The sequence below is a fragment of the Acipenser ruthenus genome, chromosome 7 (assembly GCF_902713425.1).
Source record: "Acipenser ruthenus chromosome 7, fAciRut3.2 maternal haplotype, whole genome shotgun sequence".
Lineage (NCBI taxonomy): Eukaryota > Metazoa > Chordata > Actinopteri > Acipenseriformes > Acipenseridae > Acipenser > Acipenser ruthenus.
Genome location: NC_081195.1, coordinates 37839405 through 37860643, shown reverse-complemented (window position 1 = coordinate 37860643; position 21239 = coordinate 37839405). Strand labels below are relative to the sequence as shown.

The 21239-nt window shown below is 43.2% G+C and overlaps 1 protein-coding gene across 3 annotated transcripts; it reads right to left on the bottom strand.

Moving 5' to 3' along the window:
* Positions 1 to 8691: 8691 nt before the first annotated feature.
* Positions 8692 to 13195, bottom strand: LOC117414988 (microsomal glutathione S-transferase 1-like). 3 transcript variants are annotated; one of them, XM_034024885.3, is made up of 5 exons: positions 13070 to 13144; positions 12462 to 12516; positions 11473 to 11611; positions 9851 to 9948; positions 8692 to 9524 (listed from the first exon to the last, which is right to left on the bottom strand). In XM_034024885.3, exons 3-5 carry the CDS (start codon positions 11596 to 11598, stop codon positions 9278 to 9280), a joined length of 471 nt encoding a protein of 156 aa, XP_033880776.2. In that variant the 5' UTR covers positions 11599 to 11611; positions 12462 to 12516; positions 13070 to 13144; the 3' UTR covers positions 8692 to 9277. The 3 variants fall into 3 exon arrangements, with proteins under 3 accessions (XP_033880776.2, XP_033880775.2, XP_033880777.2); XM_034024884.3 differs by lacking the exon at positions 12462 to 12516 and having other exon boundaries at positions 13070 to 13195; XM_034024886.3 differs by lacking the exons at positions 12462 to 12516; positions 13070 to 13144 and adding an exon at positions 12022 to 12439.
* Between the last annotated feature and the right edge of the window lie 8044 nt (positions 13196 to 21239).

Here is a 21239-nt window from a genome sequence, read left to right as displayed (position 1 = left end):
ACACAAGAACTGCTGAATGCAATGCTGCTGGAGACACATTGAAATGCATTGCAATTTGTTTCAGCCCCTTAACTACTGGAATGGGAAGGGGGAGTGTGTGCAATCAATCAGGTGTTTAATAACGACACACAGCCACACGCTATCACTGCCCTGCAATCTGAAAAGGGCTGATTGCCTTTATCCATGACACACCACAGATAGGATTCTACGAGAGATGAAGGTTTTAGAAGTGTTTTGTCTTTTGATGTCTGGCAGGAACCTCCACCAGATGCGAGAGCCTATATTATATATATATATATATATATATATATATATATATATATATATATATATATATAGTAGCAGAGTAAGGGGAGTAAGTGTGACAGTGCAGAGGCCCTGCACACTAGGAAACGTGTGTTTGTGGCTGTTTGCTATTTCTGCCACTGGCCAGCCTTGACCGCCAGTCACATTACTCTTCAAATTAATCAAAACAAAACCGCACTCAAGCACAGCTATCACGGTGCCTTCCTCACTTCCCCCTACACATCCCTCCACAAACATTCATTCTCCTACCAGGGGTAACTGGCAACAAATCAGCCAATTACCACCTGGCCACAGCCCACACTTTTCAATCAACCATCATTCACTCAATTAATCACTTAACAATTAAACACAATTAAACACAATTACCATCACCTGTGGCTGCCCACATCCCCCCCTACTATATATGTATGTGTATGTGTGTGTGTGACTGTCTTGGGGTACAGCATATCTCAGCCTGTTGTGCATTATCTATCCAGCGCAGAGCCCTGCATTCTGATACTGGCAGAGCGCAAGCCATTGCACAAAAAAACAGCCCATAGACATCATGTCTGACCCTTGATAAACATGCACAGGACCATGGAAAAGCATTGAAAAGAGCACAATAGAAATCACGGCAATAGCCAGTCACTCTGGAAACTACATGTATAAATGAAACGATAGCTGCCAATCTGCCCTTCACAGAAAGTCAAGTTTTGATTCTTGTATGCAGCTTTTCTGTAGCATTGCACAGTGCTTGAGAGACATGGCTCTACCACTGGCTCTGTAAGGAAAGACATTGCACAGCTGAGCTGCCATTGGCAGTTCCCTATGGCTAACACTGCTGGAAGCTTGGTCTCTGTTATTCATGAAGGACATCCTTAAATGCTGCCTCCCCCCCCCTCCCTCCCAATAGAACCACCTTAAAAGCCCAATCAATTACTAATCTGTGCATTCTACATGTGGTACGAATGGAATGTATAATCCCTCTTAACTAGCAGCTCTATTCTTGAGCCTCATTTGTATAATGCGAAAAATATCAAAGACCAAACCGGTATCTTATTTTCTGCGTTCTGGGAGGAGATGAGCACAGCGCACATAGATAAACGAAGGCTCCGGTAATTGAATCTTAATAAGTGCCTCCTCTTTGCATGTGCATCCCGATCTCACTGCTCATAACAAGCTGGCTCAATGAAGCTCCCAGGCAGCGTTTGTTCTGAGAGGGTTATCTTGCACAAATTACTCATTAATTCTCCACTCTTACAAGCAGGCTGGCGATCGAACCCCTGCCTACGTGGCTCATTTTGAATGGTCCAAAGTTGCGATCACCTCCTGGTTCTACATTGTAAGCTTTTCTATTCCTCCAGAGGCAGTCCTTAAAAAACTAACTGCTGGACCTGAGCTGTGATGCTCTGACTGCTGAGAATGCATCACTTCACTCTGTACGAGACATGGAAACTGGGTTTTTACACTTTCATTTGTTCTCTCTCTGTCTCTCTCTTTCTCTCTCTCCAGAACCTCTCAGGATGTTTCCACTCACAAGCTGTAAACAAACATATTTATTCTGGATGAGAAGTTGAGTAACGCAGAGACCCCTAGGTATCCAGGCAGCCCAGGGCAAGCTGGAAAGATAAAGGGTAAACCTGACAGCCTGTTTATCTAATCAGCCTTCTTCTGGGAACCCCTGCATTCAGACTACAGTCAGTTATTCTGTATGCAGTCTTGACAAATGGAAGAATCTTGTTCCAGGGTCAAGATTCACTTGTATTTCAATGTAGTGAGTGAGTGATCTTTACCATTGCATGCTGCAAGGACTGGAGATAACTCATATTACAGATGCATGATCTTTTTGCTATTTTACATAAATTACAAGGGTAGGGAAAAAAAAAAAGACTCCCATTGCATAGCACTTTTCCATTCCTGGTTTTACTATGAGACACCCCTGAGCTTGTTACCTACACACTGTGGTTAATCAAGCACATATTAAAACCTGGAATGGGCGAAACTGCTGTGCAATAGGGGTCATATTTCCATCCCTGAATTGCACGTTACTGTTTTTTAAATATCATACAGAACGTGCCTTCATAAAGAGAACCTATAATTATGACACTTTGATTGAGTGTATATTGCAAAACTGCTTGGCTGACCCTTTGGCCTCCCTCTGACTTTCTGTTACAGATCAATACTGTACCCACGTGTGGATGAGAAACCGCAGTACTAGAGGGGAATGGACTGAAGAGGAAAGTCAATGAAGTTTAAATCTCTGCACATCAAAGTCATTTGCATAAACCTCTATTACTTGCTCGACTTTACAGTTGTGATTGTGACGCCTCCACACTGCAGTGTGACTGGACTGCACTGAGATGGATTTGCACTCTGCGGAACCTTTTCACTTTAGCCGTTTTTTAAAGTTTGATTTCAGTGCAATGTTTTAAAGTTTCTTTGATTACATAATCTTAAATAAATGATCATATTGTTTTTTTTTATTATTATGTCTCAATCCTAAAATTCTAGGTGATGCCAAACTTTTGGCCACAGCTATAGTTTTGTACTTATAATCTTTTCAGCAACTCTTTACGCAGCCATGGACCTGATTGATTGAGTGTCTGAAACCACATGGCTGGATCATGGCATGTGTTTGGGGTATGGATGATGTTAGTGAGAGTAACAAGCCCTCATGATCCCCACCCCACCCCACCCCAACCCACCCCAACCCACCCCAACCCAACCAAAGCTCAGCCTAGGCTTTTTACCCTTTAAGGTACAAAGCACACATGTCCCACAAATAAAATTATGCTAACTTTCTAATTTTTGCAACGAGGTGCACGAAACAGGGTTTAAAATGCACTGGATCTGGCTGTCCAAATTGTCTGATTCCTCCTCATGATACTTGAGTCGCTCTCAAATGTATTTTAAGAAGAAAACATTTGAACAAGCGCTCAATTCCTTGTGTACCTGAAGGGATGAATCGAAGCAAAGAAAATCCATGAAGCGCTGAAAGCTATCCTTTTCAAAGCCGCCTCCTTCTCATCTCTGGAGCAGCTTTCTCAGTCACAGGACCTGTGAGTCAGGCAGTTAGAGTGAGCCGGAGCATGAACTCCATGGGTGGGTACACTACAGCCCCCAGCAGCGCAGGCTCGCTCTTTTTTGCTGTTCTTTACAAGCTCGGTCCAGGGTTGTGAAGCTGCCGAGGGCTGTTCGCTCCACCCGCTCCTGACCACAGTGGTTCAGCCCTCCATAGACTCCTCCCCTGCAGCGGGGCGCAGGTGGGTGTGAGCGGGGGACGGAGGGAGGCGGGTAAAGGGTTTGTGGCTCTTGTTAGAATGAGTCGATGTTTTAAAATCAATTTAACCTCTTGTTTGCACTAGCAGCATTATCACTGCCCCCCTTAAAGGAGTGATTTCCAAGGATTTAATATCCATTTGACTAAAATGACTAGATCAGTTCTAAAAATCATGTTTGTTGTAAACATTTGCACACTGTTTTAGTAAGAGGTGCATTTTTTAAGACCGATGGTCCTGACCACAGCCGAGAATAGAAGGTATAATAATACAATGTAAAAGAGCATGTCTTGTCTACACATACGCTAGACAAAGCAAGAGTTATTACAATGTTGTACCTCCAATAATAACAATACAAATACAAATTACAGAACATATTGCCAATACAGAAAGACAGGCTTTTAGTGGTTTTCAGTTGGTTGATATTTTAATCATTCAAAGGTGTGTTTGTTGGTCTTGTTTTTCTATTACTACAGTAACTTTCCCATAACATCAAGAAAGAATGAATGTGTGTAAACATGCCAGTTGACAGCCCGACACTGGTTGGGACTCACAGCCAGAGCATTACGTTTCAATGGTATCTAAAAATGAAACAGATCGGCTATTGAGCTCATCCCAGATGACAATACTGCACGGGACGCAGGGCGTCTCTCTCTCTTCCTCTTCTTTTATTAATTGTTTATTTTAGCAGATGCTTTTATCCAAGGTGATATACAGAGAATAGGGTGCGTGAGCTATGCATCAGCTGCAGAGTCACTTGCAACGTCTCATCCGAAAGACAGAGCACAAGGAGGTTAAGTGACTTGCTCAGGGTCACACATGGTAAGTCAGGGAGTGAGCCGGGATTTGAACCGGGGACCTCCTGGTTACAAGCCCTTTTCTTTAACCACCAGACCACACAGCCTCCTTCCTTGTGGCCATAGATCAGGTTATCTCAAGGGAAATTAGCCCTTGCCCTCGTGTATCTCTAACCCGTCTATCTAGCAGCCCTTGTTTCCCGTCTCCATCACTTGATAAAGTGTCTGGATGTAACAAAGCGCTTCGCCCATTTCAATTTTATTTTGAGGAGACGGGGGTGTTAGTTACTACTGTGTCAGTGTCTATATGCAGGTAAAACAGCTTGTTACTCAAAGATAAAAGAGTTCTGCTGTATGAAGGAATTGTTAGAAAACCCCTTAGAAAAGTTACCCATGTATTTCTGCTACTTTTTCAGTTTTACCATACTCCCTGGATTATACCGTGCATTTACCATACTTTACCCTGGTTTGCCATGTTTATTAATATGCTTTACCATATCTCTCAGAGCTTTACAATGCTTCCCTATACTTTACCATGAGTTCACTGTGCTTTATTACACTTTGCTGTGCTTTTAACATTATAAACTTTTATAAAGTTTAGTTTAGCATGGTTTCATTTTTAATATGCTTTACTATACCTCTATGTGCTTCACCATGCTTTCACTGTGCTTTACAGTGCTTCCCTGGCTGGGAGCTCTCTGTGTGAAAGGGGCTGGGAGCTCTCTGTGTGAGAGGGGCTGGGAGCCCTCTGTGTTAGAGGAATTGGGCGCTCTGTGCGCGAGGGGCTGGGAGCTCTCTGTGTGAGAGGGGCTGGAAGCCCTCTGTGTTAGAGGAACTGGGCGCTCTGTGCGAGAGGGGCAGGGAGCTCTCTGTGTGAGAGGGGCTGGAAGCCCTCTGTGTTAGAGGAACTGGGCGCTCTGTGCGAGAGGGGCAGGGAGCTCTCTGTGTGAGAGGGGCTGGAAGCCCTCTGTGTTAGAGGAACTGGGCGCTCTGTGCGAGAGGGGCAGGGAGCTCTCTGTGTGAGAGGGGCTGGAAGCCCTCTGTGTTAGAGGAACTGGGCGCTCTCTGTGTGAGAGGGGCTGGGAGCTCTCTGTGTGAGAGGGGCAGGGAGCCTTTAAATGTCATTTTGCTTTTTGCATTTCCCTTTATGGTGTTTGCATGTGAGGTTTTGTTGCTTTTATCATTTTTCTTTATATCTGTCTTCACCTGGCTTTGAAAAGTCCCGGGGCTGAACAGCCTTCCTCATTCCAATGAAATCATGTGACCGTGCGACCGTTCAGCTCTGCCAGTCCTGACGTCTCTCTGTCTATATATGAAGGTAGAGTAGACGGGGCTGGTTGAAATGCACGAGGAAGGCTGCGCAGTGGAGGCACTTAGGGTCCTCCAGGCAAGCATGCAGACATATACAAACTTGGGGCTCTAGAACCCAGGACCCACTCAGAACGAAATCCTAAGGGAAACGTGGCAAATTAAAATGACATTTGAGACCAGTGCACTTATGCAATCATTGTATCTGCCTGGCTGTTACACTCTCTTCTCCAAACTTGTATCATTGTCCTAGCCTCCAACAGACGTTTCGTGTTCCACTGCATCTCAATTGATTTTCTATACATTTTAGATGAGATTAGCCTGTGTGTGTGTCCACTGGATAGTACATCTTTCAATCGAAGCCCCGATCAATACGGATGAGGAGGCTGCGCGCTGCTGATATAAAGAGAGTGTGATTCACCAGGCTTCTCGTTGTGTAAAACAGCAACAGCAGCATACAGTCAGGGAGAGGTTTTTTTTGTGTATATATATATTGTAAATAGTGTGTATTTATTGTAATGAATGAAGTACCAGACGCTCCTGGGAGAGCCTGCCTGCTGTGTGTGATTACCAGGTGTGGAATCGAAGAGTGAGTGAGCAAGTCGAAATCTCCAGTAGCCGGAGTTCGTTTGTTATTGATCAGAGAAGATTAGTTCCGAGATTGTAGATCCCACCGGAGTTTCTGTACGCTGTGTTGTATGTGCTCAGTGCGCTGCCATTGCTGGTAGTGTCAGGTGAGCTGTTCGGTGTGTTGATATGTAAGGAGGCTGTGTGGTCCAGTGGATAAAGAAAAGGGCTTGTAACCAGGAGGTCCCGGTTCAAATCCCACCTCAGCCACTGACTCATTGTGTGACCCTGAGCAAGTCACTTAACCTCCTTGTGCTCCGTCTTTTGGGTGAGACGTAATTGTAAGTGACTCTGCAGCTGATGCATAGTTCACACACCCTAGTCTCTGTAAGTCGCCCTGGATAAAGGCGTCTGCTAAATAAACTAATAATAATAATAATAAATCCTGTTCGCCTGCGAGGGGGCTATCATCTTCAACCTCCGTCTTGATCTCCTGCCTGTCACTCAGCAGCGAATGCACGCACTCACACGGCAGACGGCTACTCCGTCACAAGCATTAATACCCTGTGTCTTTCTAAACAAGGGATTTAGGGGAGCTCTCAAATAAAACCCGAATCTCAAAGCAATACTTGGGTGAATATAGTCATTGTTACAGCTGTGTGTAATGGTATTTAAAACAGGATTAATTTATCCGACTTTTTACATATCCGCCCTGCCTCTGGTCTCACCGCGGTCAGATACGCGACGGATTACTGTGCTATGTATTTATCATAGTTCACCCTGGTTTGCCATGTTTCTCAATATGCTTTACCAGACCTCGCTATTCTTTACAATGCTTACCTATCCTTTGCCATGCTTTCACTGTGCTTTATTACACTTTGCTGTGCTTTCACTGTGAGAAACTTTTATAAGGGTTAGTTTACCCCGGTTTTAGTATTTATTTTACATACTTCTCTGGGCTTTACCACACTTTCACTGTTTTGTTACACTTTGCTGTGCTTTTACTCTAGGAAACATTTATAAGGGAGGTGGCGGCAAATTAACATTAACTAGGTCAGTGCCACATCCTTTTACACACCAGCACAACAAAATGTGTCTCATAATAAAAAAAGAAAACTTGCCAATTTTAAAATGCACTTCATTTAACTCCATCTATGCGTTTGATTGTCTGAAGTTGTAACAGGGGTAACAGGTCCAGCTCTAGGTCTAGGACATATGGATCTGGAGCGCAGTCCATCCAACATGCCCGCGTATCACAGACAAGGAAAGAGAGATCATGTTTTTAATGAGCAGGATTGTGTGACACTGCAGCATGCAAGATCGCTGAGGTTTTTCTACCTCGCATGAGAGATCAACTTAAATTCGGTGCACCCTTCAACTCTGTTTATTATGTCCTGGATTACATTTTCTACACAACGCAGTCAAACCAGCAGCATACACTGAACTGTCATTTCAAAGACATCCAGTAGGTGTCAGTAACTCCCTTAAAAGGAGTTTGGCTAAAACTATAAAACTGAATAAAAGGGAAACATTTTCATTTAAAAAAAACAAGTCTGTCATCTAAAACAGGTTTGATAACTAAAACTAAAAAGCTAACTGATAGCAAAGAAAGAGTCTTTAGTAAAATGTATAGTAGTATTTAGAATAATGGTATAAAAATTTAAAAAAAATAATGTGTATTGTCATTGAAGTCTAATTAAGGGTTAAATTACCTAGAAACAGTCCAGACTACAGCTGAATGATCTGATTCTGCAGGGTGAATGCTTACAGTATCTCTGCATGCTCTCTTCAGATGATTCGGCAGGGTCAATGCTTACAGTATCTCTGCATGCTCTCTTCAGAGGATTCCGCAGGGTCAAGCTTACAGTATCTCTGCATGCTCTCTTCAGAGGATTCCACAGGGTCAATGCTTACAGTATCTCTGCATGCTCTCTTCAGAGGATTCCACAGGGTCAATGCTTACAGTATCTCTGCATGCTCTCTTCAGAGGACTCCGCAGGGTCAATGCTTAGAGTATCTCTGCATGCTCTCTTCAGATGATTCCACCGTGGTGTCATGTATTCTCGTCTGTGAATCACACTGATGTGTTTCAAGCAATTCTTTACTGGACTGCGAGAATGGTTGGTGTTTAATTGACAGGGTCTAAACCTGGACTCCAGGTGTTTAATGGGTCCAGGCATGTGTGTAGATTCCTGCAGCACAAGACATACAGCATTGCGTATGATTCTCAGAGAGGCTCTCTACAAAATATCCAATGAAATTAACTAAAAAGGGCAAACAAAGCCCTGAGCTGGTCTGCTTGTGATGTAGTTGTTCCTTCCGCCCCTCCTAAAACCTTCAGGAGCGCTTGACTAACTGATCCTTCGCATGCCCTGAAATCCACATTTAAGAAAACTTCTCCATTTAAAACAAGCTGCAGTGAAAAGAAAAGCAAGGCAGTAAGACATTGACGCGTGTGAAAATGTAAGAAGGTATTTTATTTCATTTGGTTTTACAAAAGATGAAAGGTGGGCGATTTCAGGTTCGAATGGCATTACAAAGAAAAAAAAGGACAGTTTCCCCACACAAAACCCCTCGTAAAAAGACGCCTCCCTGTGTTCTGCGCTTGTTAACACAGCAGCCAGTGCTGGGCACACTAGCTGTGTACAAACCGACAGGAATCACAAGCTGCCTGCTTTCACATCTCAATAGAGAGAGATTAACTCTGCAAAGCATCAGGTGCATTCATCATGACAGCCAGCAATATAGGCCTGAAAGAGAAGGGGTTAGATCCAACAGACTGCAGTGTTATAGAAGATAAAACAGGAATGTTGAAAGCTACACCAACCAAGGCTTCAAACAGCATTCTCTCACCCGTTAGCGCTGGCAACGAATATGCTTTCATTTTGAATTAGCTAGGAAACAAGTAACTTGTGCTGTATTCAAGCAAAACAAAAAACAACTCTAACCCTAACCCGAAAATGAATGTGGTGCCATTTCGAACCACGTATTAAAAGCATTTCTTCTGTACAGCTGACCCACAGCCTGCTGTGTGAGCCGGGTCTAGAGGACCAGGCTGGTGCTCAGGAGCTGATACCCCATGGAGAAGGTGGTCAGCATGCCCACTATCCAGCTGGCACCCCTGCAGGGCTGGGGCAGGGGCAGCAGGTAGGCCACGGTGTGCAGGAACCTGGAGCCCACGAACACTCGGAAGTGCAGCAGGGCCGTGGACAGTGCAGGGCCGCTCAGCGCGTACAGCAGACCGATAACCACAAAGGGCACAATGTTCTCCAGGTCATTCTGGTGGCACCTACAACACGGGGACAGACAGGGACACGCAACATTAGGGTTGTGTTTTTGGTCTTGTATCACGGCATAGAAAAGTGTTACATTCATACAGACAGACTGACAGGCTCCTCCAGATCCCACAACATTAAGCTCATTAACCTGTGGTAAAGAGTCACCACGCTTTATCACAATTAATTAGGCTGTTCTCTTATGACAAAGACGGGCACTGTTATGTACAGAAGCTTTCGGTGTGAATCCAGGTGTGCTCACTGTGAGGGAGGTCTGGGTATAACGTGTTTGACGGACAGGGTCTGCATTGAAACGATGGAGTACTGAAGAGATCCCTACCTTCTGACACGCTCCACGTCCGGATCAGTCCGGAGGAATTTCTTCTTGTCTTCTTCATTTCTTCCATGGATAGTCGTGTCTTCCAGGTTCGAAAACGCCTGGACAATAAACAATCACGGAGCGTGGATCGGGTGAAAGACACTGCCCTAAAGGCATTGCAATCTACAAGGAGCAGCAGCAAACTAATCTCTCAGTGCAAAACACAACATTGAATTGGGAAGGGGTGTCATTGAACAATTATATGGTATTATTACAAAAGGTGTGCCAAGGTTCAACTACATCGTAACGAATTAAAAATGGCAATTGCAACTGTAACTGAAGTTGTTATTTTAACATAAATTAAGAGACTAGAAATATTGAAGACTGAATCACTCAGTTAAGAAACATCTTTTGAAGCTCAAGAAGACCATCCAAACATGGAAACATTTATTTGACCAAAGTGCATTTCAAATACTGGAGATGCAGTTTCCACTTCAATCAAGTATCACAAAAAACAAACAAAAAAAAAAAAAAACCACAAACCAATATCAATTCTTAAATATGATCCTGTGGATTCTGAGCACTCTTCTGCATTAGAACCCACACCCCATTAGCTGTCCGGTTTGTTTGCATTCCCTTACAGCATTCCCAGATGCCAACATAGTTAAGTGACAGTGCTGTGTGAAGTAATGCACTAACAGATTCTGCCCCCTGGTGGAAGGTAAGTGTAATGGCAGCGTTGTGAGGTTGCACTGTTGTTCTGGATTGTTTATGGTACATAGCAAGATATGATTTTTTATACTGCATTATATATTGTTCAGTACTGTATTGCAATGTATTTGGTTTCTGCAGTGGTTGCCCTTATAAAGTTTCCCAAAGTATAGCAAAGCTTAACAAAGCACAGTGAAAGCACAGTAAAACATAGGTAAGCACAGAGAGGTCTGGTAAAGCATAGGGAAGCATTGTGAAGCACAGAGAGGTGTGGTAAAGCATAGGGAAGCATAGTAAAGCACAGAGAGGCATGGTAAAGCATAGGGAAGCATTGTAAAGCACAGAGAGGCATGGTAAAGCATAGGAAAGCATTGCAAAGCACAGAGAGGCATGGTAAAGCATAGGGAAGCATTGCACAGCACAGTGAGGTATGGTAAAGCATAGGGAAGCATTGTGAAGCACAGAGAGGTGTGGTAAAGCATAGGGAAGCATAGTAAAGCACAGAGAGGCATGGTAAAGCATAGGGAAGCATTGTAAAGCAGAGAGAGGTCTGGTAAAGCATAGGGAAGCATTGTAAAGCAGAGAGAGGTCTGGTAAAGCATTGGGAAGCATTGCAAAGCACAGAGAGGCATGGTAAAGCATATGGAAGCATTGTGAAGCACAGAGAGGTGTGGTAAAGCATAGGGAAGCATTGTAAAGCAGAGAGAGGTCTGGTAAAGCATAGGGAAGCATTGTAAAGCAGAGAGAGGTCTGGTAAAGCATAGGGAAGCATTGCAAAGCACAGAGAGGTATGGTAAAGCATAGGGGAGCATTGTGAAGCAGAGAGGTATAGTAAACTATGCAGAGTATAACCATGGGAAAAACCATCTGCTACTATAGTGGAAAAATACAGTAGGAAACTTTTAGAAGTTTGCCGTTTGTTTTTTTCCCACCTTCCTTGTCATCCTGTAGTACCCAGTCATGGGTCCCAATAGCAGCATCTTCAGAACTACGATCGTGGCGTAGGTGGAAAACGCCAAGAAGACATCGCTGTCAATCATCTGAGAGACTTCCACCATCCTGAACTTTCTCCTGGGCAGAGAGAGGAGAGCAGAGACAGGGCGTTACCAAGACAAGGGAGGACAGTGAAACAATTAACACAGAGACAGGCTAGATCTGCCAGTGCGGTTCTTATTTTTTTTATAAATAACCAAACAAGTCAAACCAGCTACCAGACTGAATTCAATATTTATTAAAATGTATTTCTCAATCCAAGTCACTCCACGTTCCTCTCAAGTTCGCTGTAACATTTTAGAAGTAACTTTAACTGTTTAAGCGCTGAAAACAAGTAAAAAAAAAAAAATCTAAATAAGCAAATTCTCAGTTCAATTAAGGGTCTCGTTAAGTAACTGCGAGCTCGTTCGAATGAAAACCAGCAGACATAGGGCCTCCCCATGAGAAGCCCTGCAGATGGACTGTTGTGCACCGGCGATATACAGTACCCGTTACAGAACACGTCAGAACCACTGCCGTTTCCGTGCCTCTGGTCTGCACTGCTCTCAGGGTTGGGCTCCGTTTCATTTCCGATTTAAAATCAATTCTCTCGATGGAAATGGAATTTATATTTGAGACATTACGTAACGTGTTGCCACTGTGAGAAACGCCTTTAACACAATACCGCCAACTGCAATATTGAGCAATGACGTGTTGGAATTGACTAAAAGGGAACAGGGAATTGATTTTTTTTTTTTTAAGGAATTGGAATTGACAAACAAGACTTGACCCCAACACAGACGGTGGTGTGGTTTTCGTTTACCAATCACTGACTGCCAATTTTAACATCGATCCTGTATTTACACACCCTCCTGTCTCCCTCGGTCTCTGGATTGTTAATATGGAAAATTGGCAATATAACTGTACTAATATTTAAAAGTGTACTTGCCAAACTATTTTGCGCAACAGCAACTGAAGGCGAAAGCAGTATCGTTACCCGCCCTCTGCAGACGAGATTGAGTTGAATTTTACAGTTCAGAATACATTAATAACATGTAAAAACTAAATAATTATTAAAGTAGTATGTTCATTGAACTGTGGTAATACACACAAGTTACTAGTACTATACCACCGCGTTGCATTCACGATCTCTTCAATGATATATGAAACAAAAATGCAAATAAAAAAGTTCCCGCCAAACAATATAAAACTTCAAAACTAATATTTTTTCATAAAAACTGTAAGTGCCCATTTGCTCTTTAATTTCGCCGACACTTCTACAAAGAAAACGAAAGCGAGCAATCTTGTACAGGCATGCCTAGGCAGAAATAAATTATAAAAGGATTTGCATACCAGTACAAATACTGCTGGCATGACGCTTTTTTTTTCCTGCATGAAGTTTTTGATCCCCTTGCTAAATAAATGGCGTCTCTTTGAGACTGGCTGCGCTGTACCCACAACAAACACAATATGATTTGTGCACGCCAAGAAACTCTGTATTTAATCTACTCGCATATTATTACTGTCATTGTTCTAGAACTTACTCAACAGGCTTACCTGCTGTGCTGACGGAAAGAAAAACAAATGCGTCTCTGTGCTGAAATGCAATGGGCGTATCCACGAGCTAGAGTCTTTATAGCAAAGGCGGGTGACAGACGATTGGGCTTGGGATTGGATAGAGCGCTCACAACGAGATAAGGACCCGACCCCATAACTTCTAACCCAGTGACATTCTATTTACACTGTTGCGTTTTTTTTTCAGTCCTGTATATTTAAATAAACCAAACGGGTAGAAAAACCCGCGACATGCAGCACACACTTCTCACATGATTTGTTGAGCAAATTGAATATTTGGCATTTACTGTATAGAAAAAAAAAACCCTGCACATCCCCGTTGCAAGTCTGTTTAAGTCAGGATGGGCAAGACAGGCTGATCGGTCAGGCTTCGTCAAAGGGCTGACATTAGGTGTTCGGTTGGCAGGTGTTTCAGTACCCAATACTGGTGATGCATTCATAAACGTATTTTCAATCGCTGTGATTATAAAAAGTTACAGCGAACGAGTGTTTGATTTCTGTTTTATGACTTAAAAGAAAAAAAAAAACATCCCAGAAGGAATGAGTCTCTCGCCTGCTGGCAGTCAGGGTAAAGCATGCTGGAGGCAGGGTGAGGAATGAGAGGGGATGCTATGCTGGCTCATGCACAATGCCAAGTCATGCTTGCTTAGGGTCTGTTTTCTAAAGCTGCAGATCATGTCACGCTATCATGTTCTACTCTAATTCCTTGGTGAGAGTTTACTATATTGTTGAAATGTAGACTTACAGGTAAGTGTACTCTACTTCATCAGCGGGCCTTGTTGTTTGTCCAGAGATGGTTTACATCCCCCACAGGTTTAGCTGTAGGGGCACAAGCCTGCACAAGCTTCGGGCCTGAGAAGCATTTGGAAATATGTGAAGTAGGCTTGCCGCCTGTCCCTTTTTTCCCTGGATCGTCCCGCTTTTGAAGGAAGTGTCCCGGGAATTCAAGTTACATAAGTCAGATGCAAAATTACTGCAATAGACACACAATGTGAATTGGTTGTCAATACTCTATACAGTATTAATATTATCAATGTTTTCTATTGGATGAATATAGGATTTCTAAAGAGAGTTTAACCTCTTCTGTTAGGAGGTCCTGTTTTTTGTACCTCAGAGATGGCAACCCCTTTTATTTCTCTTGATTTTCAACGCATATCTAACTATGTCTTTTAAACTGCTTATGTAGAATGTTCAATGTGTTCACAATGTTGTATCAACGAGAGTCTGAGGGCAGGAGATCACTCTCTGCAAAGTTCAGTGTGTTCAGAATGTTGTATCAACAGGAGTCTGAGGGCGTGCGATCACTCTCTGCAAAGTTCAGTGTGTTCAGAATGTTGTATCAACGAGAGTCTGAGGGCATGCGATCACTCTCTGCAAAGTTCAGTGTGTTCACAATGTTGTATCAACGAGAGTCTGAGGGCGTGCAATCACTCTCTGCAAAGTTCAGTGTGTTCACAATGTTGTATCAACGAGAGTCTGAGGGCGTGCGATCACTCTCTGCAAAGTTCAGTGTGTTCAGAATGTTGTATCAACGAGAGTCTGAGGGCGTGCGATCACTCTCTGCAAAGTTCAGTGTGTTCAGAATGTTGTATCAACGAGAGTCTGAGGGCAGGAGATCACTCTCTGCAAAGTTCAGTGTGTTCAGAATGTTGTATCAACAGGAGTCTGAGGGCGTGCGATCACTCTCTGCAAAGTTCAGTGTGTTCAGAATGTTGTATCAACGAGAGTCTGAGGGCATGCGATCACTCTCTGCAAAGTTCAGTGTGTTCACAATGTTGTATCAACGAGAGTCTGAGGGCGTGCAATCACTCTCTGCAAAGTTCAGTGTGTTCACAATGTTGTATCAACGAGAGTCTGAGGGCGTGCGATCACTCTCTGCAAAGTTCAGTGTGTTCAGAATGTTGTGTCAACGAGAGTCTGAGGGCGTGCGATCACTCTCTGCAAAGTTCAGTGTGTTCAGAATGTTGTGTCAATGGGAGTCTGAGGGCGGGAGATCACTCTCTGAAAAGTTCAGTGTGTTCAGAATGTTGTGTCAATGGGAGTCTGAGGGCGTGCGATCACTCTCTGCAAAGTTCAGTGTGTTCAGAATGTTATGTCAATGGGAGTCTGAGGGCGTGCGATCACTCTCTGCAAAGTTCAGTGTGTTCAGAATGTTGCGTCAATGGGAGTCTGAGGGCGTGCGATCACTCTCTGCAAAGTTCAGTGTGTTCAGAATGTTGTGTCAATGGGAGTCTGAGGGCGTGCGATCACTCTCTGCAAAGTTCAGTGTGTTCAGAATGTTATGTCAATGGGAGTCTGAGGGCGTGCGATCACTCTCTGCAAAGTTCAGTGTGTTCAGAATGTTATGTCAATGGGAGTCTGAGGGCGTGCGATCACTCTCTGCAAAGTTCAGTGTGTTCAGAATGTTGTGTCAATGGGAGTCTGAGGGCGTGCGATCACTCTCTGCAAAGTTCAGTGTGTTTAGAATGTTGTGTCAATGGGAGTCTGAGGGCGTGCGATCACTCTCTGCAAAGTTCAGTGTGTTCAGAATGTTGTGTCAATGGGAGTCTGAGGGCGTGCGATCACTCTCTGCAAAGTTCAGTGTGTTTAGAATGTTGTGTCAATGGGAGTCTGAGGGCGTGCGATCACTCTCTGCAAAGTTCAGTGTGTTCAGAATGTTGTGTCAATGGGAGTCTGAGGGCGTGCGATCACTCTCTGCAAAGTTCAGTGTGTTTAGAATGTTGTGTCAATGGGAGTCTGAGGGCGTGCGATCACTCTCTGCAAAGTTCAGTGTGTTCAGAATGTTGTGTCAATGGGAGTCTGAGGGCGGGAGATCACTCTCTGCAAAGTTCAGTGTGTTCAGAATGTTATGTCAATGGGAGTCTGAGGGCGTGCGATCACTCTCTGCAAAGTTCAGTGTGTTCAGAATGTTGTGTCAATGGGAGTCTGAGGGCGGGAGATCACTCTCTGCAAAGTTCAGTGTGTTCAGAATGTTGTGTCAATGGGAGTCTGAGGGCGTGCGATCACTCTCTGCAAAGTTCAGTGTGTTCAGAATGTTGTGTCAACGGGAGTCTGAGGGCGGGAGATCACTCTCTGCAAAGTTCAGTGTGTTCAGAATGTTGTGTCAATGGGAGTCTGAGGGCGTGCGATCACTCTCTGCAAAGTTCAGTGTGTTCAGAATGTTGCGTCAACGAGAGTCTGAGGGCGTGCGATCACTCTCTGCAAAGTTCTCACCCTCATCGCTACAGTAGGTCCTGAAGGAGGCGTGGTGTAACAAGAAGATTTTTTTTTTTTTTTTTGCTCAGCACTCCTTTAACTTTAACACACTATCAATCCTTCCCACTCAGTCCGATTCAAATGTTTTCATCAATGCTTAATGCGCCATCAATCCCTGCCCTTCCTGTTTGTATACTGTGACACATGTGTTTAGGAATAATGAGTGTGTCAGACACAACCAATGCTGTAGTAAGAACAGGCTATTCATTAGTATCCATATAAATCTGACTGCAATTATTCCTGCATGGTTGTTTATGCCATACGTCAGGCTGGCAGGCTGGTGGATTATTAATTCAGAATTTCTCCAGTCCCCTCTCATATATTCAATCAGTCCTCTGAGCTCAGCTGTGATGTATAAACATGGTGCTTTTAACTTCATTAGAGTGGGGGCTGAGGGTGGCACAGCACATCAGTCTTAGCACACACAAGTGGGAGGGGGGCTGCTATTGATGCGGGTTGCTTGGTCAAAGCTTACTCCTTCAACGAGTTTGTACACCCAGCAGTCACCTTTCCTAATATATATCCCACCTGGTGTTGTGGTTCTCGTTACGTTTCCCTTGCCTGCTCAAATCGTCTGTGATTCCCCATAATATTGGGGTTCCCCTATACTGGTGGGAAGACTTCCTCCTGAGAATATTCTGCATGGTTTTGAAGATGATGGGACAGTTATCTATACAACATAAATGAAGCAGGAAGGCAAGGAGTTGTTCTGCATTCATCCAGCATTTCATGTTGAAGGATAGCGCAGAGTCACCGGCTTGCATACCCTCATCAGTGCCTTGTTTCCCATCTCTTGAGTTTTCAAACAGAACGCATGCATCTGACCTTTAATCCCCGCAGGACGGAGACAGGTGGCCTGTTTGAAAGAGTTTTTTTTACATTTTGACCACATTTTTAAACTTTTAAATTGCATTCCCTGCCTCAAGATGGCTTACCATGTACCCGCATGGACCTCTCAGAACTACATTTCCCATCATCCTCCTGCTCACTGGTAAATCCATCTCAGTTACATATGTGAGCAGGAGGTTGATGGGAAAAGTTATTTTCCAACTTCGCTCCATTCTAGCTTTCTCTTGCCTATATCATTTTCACTTTTTACTCACTGACTTTTCATGTTTCTTTAGGAATTCTGCATGTAAGAGGGCGGATGTGGGCGTGAACAGGAGACCCCGCGCACCGCAAGCACGTGTCTTAATCACTATGCAAAGAGCCAGGCTCATCTGCATTCGTGGATTTAGAGCTTTTAACCTCATCTCACCAATGGGAGCGAACCTGTAACGGCAGTGCACCACACACAACACTTTGCAGACACAGAGGGGCCAGTTTCATTTTATTGTGTATCTCTCCTTTTTCATACTGCTGCTGTATTCTAGAATTGAAACGTAGTGTTTTGATACCTTAAAGGAGTTCACATTTTACAAAAACTGGACATCTATGTAGCCAAGATGCTTTTGTTTGAATCGGTTGTGCTCACTTGATTTTGTGACCTTGAAAAGAAGAGATTTTAATCTCAAAGGTTAAATAAATAAATAAAACCAATTGCAATTTACCCTGTGAAATCAGATTGTATTTTTTTCCCCCCCTTCCCTTAAAAAAAAATCCTTTGCAGGGTAGACACTGGGCTTCATCAGTTAAAACCTCCAAATCAGAAATGCTAGCTATAAAGCTTCCTTATTTACCAAAACCAGACAAGGCACTCAACATATCTGAAGGCACAGTGCTAGTCTAATGAGGTTTTACTGGTGTGTGTGTGTGTGTGTACATTTTTAAGTAAAGTACACAATTGTATCAGAAAAGGGTTAGGGGTAGGGTTAGGGTTACAGTTAGGGTTAGGGTTACACATTTAGCTATGCATAATAACACTGTGTAAGTACACATGTATTTACTACTATTTAGAGACACTTACCCCCAAGAGACAAACTGTTACCCCCAAAAAAATGCCTTTCCTAAAGACCTCCTCAAGGCTGATTGTTGGGAAGCATATTGGGGGTGCACAGGATTCAGTTAACAGTGCACAGTGCAACTCCAACATGCTTCCCCGACTAAATAAACAACCTTGTGCTGCACATAAAAATATGCAGAACTAGAAATCTGAGCAGGTTACTGGCCAAAATAAGCAGTACTAGCACTACAGCATCAGGTATATTTATTTGGTGTTTTATTTTTATTCCTTTTGTTAGTTTTTTTTAGCTCTGTGAAAAATGGTTCAGTATAAGAACCCTCTTCATGGTGTCTCTCCCCGCTTCCTGTCTCCTGTGTGTTATTTATTGTGCAGACCCCGCTGCTCCCCAACACCATTATATACAGCCTGATTGATTAACTGAACTCAGCAACCCATTCTCAAGAAAGAGCAGAGGAACACACGGCTGGAATGAGGGAAATAACACTGGAATGCATCACAGAGATAGATTTTAAAATTCAATAAGAATGATCGGACATGCAGCGTCTGATTGATTGGGATCGGAGCCAAACACAACTCACAAGCCTTCCTAAAAAGCAAGGGCATTCGTTGGAATGTGGCGAATTGGAATGTAAGGAATTTCAGAATTCTAAAGCTGAGGGAACTTCCTGCTTCCAGGAGACTTAGTTTGAGGCAACTTTGCTGTATCAAACCCCAAATCTTTCCTGGTCTGAAACCTAGTCTCCTGGAACCACTTTCCAAGCCACAGAGATGCTTTGTGCTCTCTCAGATTTATTCTGTTCCTCTCTGCAGAACTAGACTTGGAGTACACCATGATAATAAAGTAAAGTGTGGTAAAGCAACGTTAAAGCCTAGTGAAATGATGGAAAGCACGGGTAAGCAGTGTAAATCAGAGATACTTATGGAATGGTAAAAGTCTAGGTAAGGTAGCTTTGTAATTCTACAGCAAATGTAGTTATACTAAAAGAATTCAATTCTTTGACACACATTTTGAGTAGAAGTCTTACTCAATGTAATGAACACATTGAGAAAGACTTTTAGCTTTGAGGTTAAGCCCACAACCCCTTCCTCCCAGTACAGATATTGCTGTCCCGTGAAGTGTGTTCAGCAGCATACCCACAGGGAGATGTGAGAAGCAGCCAGGAATGCTAGAGGTCCCGTGTGGAATTCAGACGAGACGAGCCTCAGTCCTCTCCTCACACGCAGCCATGGTGGTGATAGACCTCCCAGAGAAGAGCTTCCTGAAGCAGGCCACTATGCAGGAGGAGGGCTCCCCCCAGGAGGAGGCTGCAGGGGGTGGTGTGTGTCCTGCTTGTGGAGCTCTGTGAGTGCTTCACCTTCTTTGGGATCGTCTGCAACATGGTCCTCTTCTGCACGCTCAAGCTGGGCTACGAGAACGTCCAGGCAGCCGTGATCAACCTGCCGTTTATTGGGCCCTGCACCCTCAACCCAGTGCTGGTGGGCTGGGTTGCTGAGTCCCAAGTACCAAGGTTTGGTATATATGTACACTACTGCGTTTCATAGTAGGTGTCTGCTTTTTCTTTATAGACAGTATAGAAGTTTAGGATTAACATGAAAACAATCAACACAATATTTGAGTGATGCTAGATTGGTTAACAGAGCCTTGTCAATGCTCCAGATCTCTGTGTGATGCTGGATTGGTTAACAGAGCCTTGTCAATGTTCCACATCTCTGTGTGATGCTGGATTGTTTAACAGAGCCTTGTCGATTTCCCAGATCTCTTTGTGATGCTGGATTGTTTAACAGAGCCTTGTCAATGGAAAATAAGAGAGTATGAGGGTCCCAGGTGAGACACGTACAGCTTACCCTTGTTCTAAAGCAGCAAGTTTATTTATTGACTTACTATTTAAATGTATTCATAGATTTGGATAAAACATGTAATTTACAATGCTTTCCTCTAGGCAGGCAGCAGCAACATTACCATAAAACATCATTACATTCAGAATTGGAAACAAAAAGACTAATAACACAGTCAGAGGAGTGCATTAATAACTAAGAATGATACCCGCTGCAGAGTTTACCACCCCAGCACATGGTTAAAAACACACCACGCTTTCTATTTGCAATGACCTTGGATTGCATTGGTTTGTCATCATGAACATCGCTACTTTATATTTTAAAAAATGAATCTAGTAGAACCTTAACAGAATGTACAGAACCTTATCAGAATGCATAGAACCTTAACAGAATGTACAGAACCTTATCAGAATGCATAGAACCTTAACAGAATGTACAGAACCTTATCAGAATGTATCCTTTTTGATTATTTGCCAAGTGGATATTAAAAACCGTGTCACTGTAAAATAACTTACTGTTTAATAAAGAAGGCTTATACTTTATGCAAACCATAACTAATCTAGTTGATTTTTGTTTTTATTACATTTTGTGTTCTATATATTCAGGGCCTTCAATCTTATTTTTTAGAAGGTTTTACACGACTATACTGGACGCTAAACTCTCACAGTCAGGCAAGCCTAATGGTACTCAATATGGGGTCAATACTTTTATGGCTAAATTCTTCCTCTGGCTAAGAATTTTTAGGGTTACTACATATTCTACCACAGACTATTTTTTATAGTTATGGAAAAGCATGTACATTGCCAAAAATAAACAAACATCATTAATAATGTATTAGTAACATCAGAACTGTTAATCCACCAATCAGGAAGCTGCATTGCAGGGCAGTACCACACAGTAGACAGCTGCGAAACATTCCGATCAAACGTCTAGCTTTAACCCCTTCTGGTACACAAGGAATTGAGCAACTGTACAAACGCTTTCTTCTTCAAATACATTTGAGAGCGACTCAATGTCACGAGGAGGAATCTGACAATTTGGACGAGCAGATCCAAGCTGCCAGTGAATGTGAAACCGTCTTTTGTGCTAAAATAAGACAGTTACCATCAATTCTATTTATGGGATTCATATATGTCCCTTGTGTCTTGAAAGGTTAAA